Raw genomic sequence first — 3,273 nt, forward strand, 5'->3', positions numbered from 1 at the left:
TACTTTCTATATGTGGGTTTAGATCCAGCCATTGGTAAATACATAATTCAGTTCTTTTTTACTTACCCGTTGTTCAAAGCCTCAGTGTATATCGGCTCGCAGTTGTTATTGATGAAGGGATGCATCCAAATGGTGACGCGGAATCCCATCGCTTTCAGTTCCCGCACCAGACCCGTCATGTTCGGGAACTTCCTCTCGTCCACCTCCAGCGTCCCGTAGCACGTCTCCCACAGATCGTCGATCTCTAATTGAGAGTCACTGAACCCATACCCTCTGATCTGCTTAGCGAACTCTAGTACTTTCTCCTGGTCTACGTCTCTGGAATACTGCGCCCAAGTAGACCAAATCGGATGCTGGACCATCCTATAATCAGGTACTCCTGATGGTTTACCTAAATAATTATCTATCGCGTGTTTGTGGGCTTCTTTCACGTTAGGAAGGAACCAGAGATCGTAACTCAGTTCTATATGGTTTCTCCTAGTGGAGTATGGTTCAGAGATTTGTGCGCCGAAGCAGATGTGATTGGGAGCGATGTTGTTATAGTCAACGAAGAGAGGTACTTGTGGATGAACGTAGATGTACTCGCCGGCGGAGTTGAGCCAGTATCTCTCGACAATGGCACCATTGTCTTGCTCTTTAGAGAAATAAGGCGTGTACACTTGCTTTGCACTCTCTATCGGGTAGACTTGTTCTACTTGCATTGGGCCGCCGTACCAGTGTTTTGTGCCTAAAAAAGTACAGAAGTATAGTACAAATGAACAAGATCAAAAAACGACATAGACTAGAAAGTACCAATAACTAGTAAGTATATATTGAATGCATTGAAAACAGTACCCAGAAATTATTAGAAAAACAATGGAAACTATACATTACCAAAGTCAAAGCAGTCTTCCAGTCGAAGCGGCGTTAGTGAATTCCACTTGATCTTGATGCCTCTAGCATCAGAAGCATCATCATAAAGTGTGTGTACAGTCAAGTTGACACCTCCGATGTGTATCTCCATGCCACCCTCCACCTCCTCCGCGGTGTAAGTGGAGACCAGCGTGCGACCGATGTGGCCGTATACTGTACGCTCATTGTCTGACGAAGTTAAATTATAAATTAGAGAGAAACGACACTAGCCTTTGTGGAAGACTTAAGAAGTTAAGACCTCAGAAAAGTATCTTATGAAAAACTTTTCTGAACAAACTGTTGCTGTTAGACTTTAGTGTTGGTTACCTTTATCAAGGCTGAGCTGGAAGCCGCCTGTGATCTGAGGCTCTAAGGACAACGTGACGTCATCTGCACGCGACGGCAGAGCCACCCCGAACGCGCGGGTGCTCAGCGTCGCCAGACCTTAATACAAGAGTATAAAATATATTCTTCGAGAAATATGTTGGCTTATGGAGTTGGGAAGTTCTGTAAGATTTTGAGCGTCGGTGGCTTAGGGATTTAAGTATTTGACTTGTAATTTACAGGACTTGGATACTTGGATTCGAATCCCGCCATGTACCAATATGATTTTTGGTTCTTGAATTTCATATGTACATAATTTACCCAACGTTCTTACGATGAAGGAAAACATCGTGTTTCACCTGCACATATCTGCGAATAAATTCAAATTGAAGTCAAACAACCCGCACTGGGCCAGCCAAGTTGAATAACGCCTAGTCACCTCTTATTAGGGTAGGGTCCGAGCCCTCCAATGGGGACTTATAGTGAGCTCGTGATGATGATGATTTAAGATCTTATTATGAATATAAACTTACCTAATAATATTCCTAGAGCCGCCATCGCCTGTGGTCTGGTGACTGAGATAGTGTCATCTTACCGCAATGCCTATCTTATCCGCATCTTATCGATAGCTCTCAAAACTCTGCCACTTGTATTTCTTACGATTCATCTCGATATATCTTTTATCTGTTTTGCAATCGCTACATGGCTTGTTTCTAACTTGTATTCGTATTTAAGTAACTATTATTCTTCGTAAATATACGGCAATTACTTCTAGAGTTGATTTACTGTTTGACTTTCTACACTTTTACGATGGTTACCCAAAAGAGGAAGCCTGCTGTCAGCCGCTTAGAGAGTTAAAAATAGTAGTAGAAATATAGACCACTTCGAAGTACTAAGTTACAGACCCGATAAAAGAAGAATAAGAGGGTACGCACACCTGAAACTAAACTATCGCATAACTATTTAGTCTCGCTTTGATTCCTATGAGCTTATATGGAGGTGCGCACACTATTTAACTTATAGTTGTGCAATTAAACAGTTGACTTGGCTGCGAAACAAGCGACAATCGCACTCTGGTTTGCGATAGTTTTAAGGTAACTAAAAAACTTGTTATTTTTTTTAAGTTCCATTACTTATGGATTTGTAATTAAAAATATTAACACACACATTAATTACAAAACATTGTAACACAAGTTAGAATTTCAATTTTTTAACAATTTTTTTCGAGTTCTACCCTAAGTAATTTTCCAGTTCATAGCTCAAAAACTAACTGAAGTATGCCTAATAGTTATTGTTTTTTTTATTTATACACCTCTAACGATCGTCATCATCATCTCCCCTGCCTTATCCTACTCCCGTAGGGTCGGCGCACCCGGTTTTCGCCCTCAAAAGCAGTCATCACTCCTTTCTTGATCATGTCACATTTCACGCAATCCATCCATCTCTTTCTAGGTCTACCTCTACCGATGTACCCCTCCACATTTATAACTAACGTCCGTCTTGTTACATGCGATTCATCCCTTCTCATAACATGCCCATACCATGCTAACCTTTTACTCCTAACCTTCTCTATTATGGGGGCTACTCTCAAACTTCCTCTAATATACTCATTTCGTATCTTATACACCTCTATCGCTGTTAACATATTTTTATGGGTTTGGCTAACAAAACTCTAGCACTAAATATAATTGTTTTTGCACACAATCTCTTATATTCGCTTTCATATTTTCATTTAAAATTTGATGGTACTAACTTCACCTAAAACAGCTTATTTTACCGCTGCAATTATCTTATTTAACTAAATATTTAATATCTAATCTAAATATTTAATATTTAGTTAAATTCTCTTTCTTATAAAAAAGATCCTTCTGTTAAAAAAATATGTTAATACATAGTCATATCTTACTACGGTGACAATAAAACGCTTCAAATAATATTTAAAAACTTTAATAAATCAACAACATTTTTTATGCGTGATACGTAATATCACTTTCAACCAGGGAATAAAAAAGGTAACAAAGATCAAAACTTAACAAAGAGTAGAAAGCCGAGAGTGGA

At 39.1% G+C, this 3,273-nt stretch overlaps 2 protein-coding genes across 2 annotated transcripts in view; both read right to left on the reverse strand.

Annotated features, from left to right (window-relative positions):
* The window catches only part of LOC106106529 (uncharacterized family 31 glucosidase KIAA1161-like), a 4,643-nt gene extending 2,822 nt beyond the window's left edge, over window positions 1–1,821 (reverse strand). The window contains exons 1-4 of the mRNA XM_013287126.1: window positions 1,749–1,821; window positions 1,219–1,335; window positions 874–1,080; window positions 67–727 (exon numbers count right to left, since the gene is read on the reverse strand). Of these exons, the coding sequence (XP_013142580.1) occupies window positions 67–727; window positions 874–1,080; window positions 1,219–1,335; window positions 1,749–1,773 (1,010 nt within the window). The 5' untranslated portion in view covers window positions 1,774–1,821. The remainder of the gene's footprint in view (window positions 1–66; window positions 728–873; window positions 1,081–1,218; window positions 1,336–1,748) is intronic.
* A 1,023-nt stretch (window positions 1,822–2,844) lies between these two features.
* LOC106106459 (uncharacterized family 31 glucosidase KIAA1161-like) overlaps window positions 2,845–3,273 on the reverse strand; it is a 6,268-nt gene continuing 5,839 nt past the window's right edge. The window contains exon 9 of the mRNA XM_013287038.1: window positions 2,845–2,850. Coding sequence (XP_013142492.1) covers window positions 2,845–2,850 — 6 coding nt within the window. The remainder of the gene's footprint in view (window positions 2,851–3,273) is intronic.

This window comes from Papilio polytes, unplaced genomic scaffold (genome assembly GCF_000836215.1).
Source record: "Papilio polytes unplaced genomic scaffold, Ppol_1.0 DF822178.1, whole genome shotgun sequence".
In the NCBI taxonomy this organism is placed as follows: Eukaryota; Metazoa; Arthropoda; class Insecta; order Lepidoptera; family Papilionidae; genus Papilio; species Papilio polytes.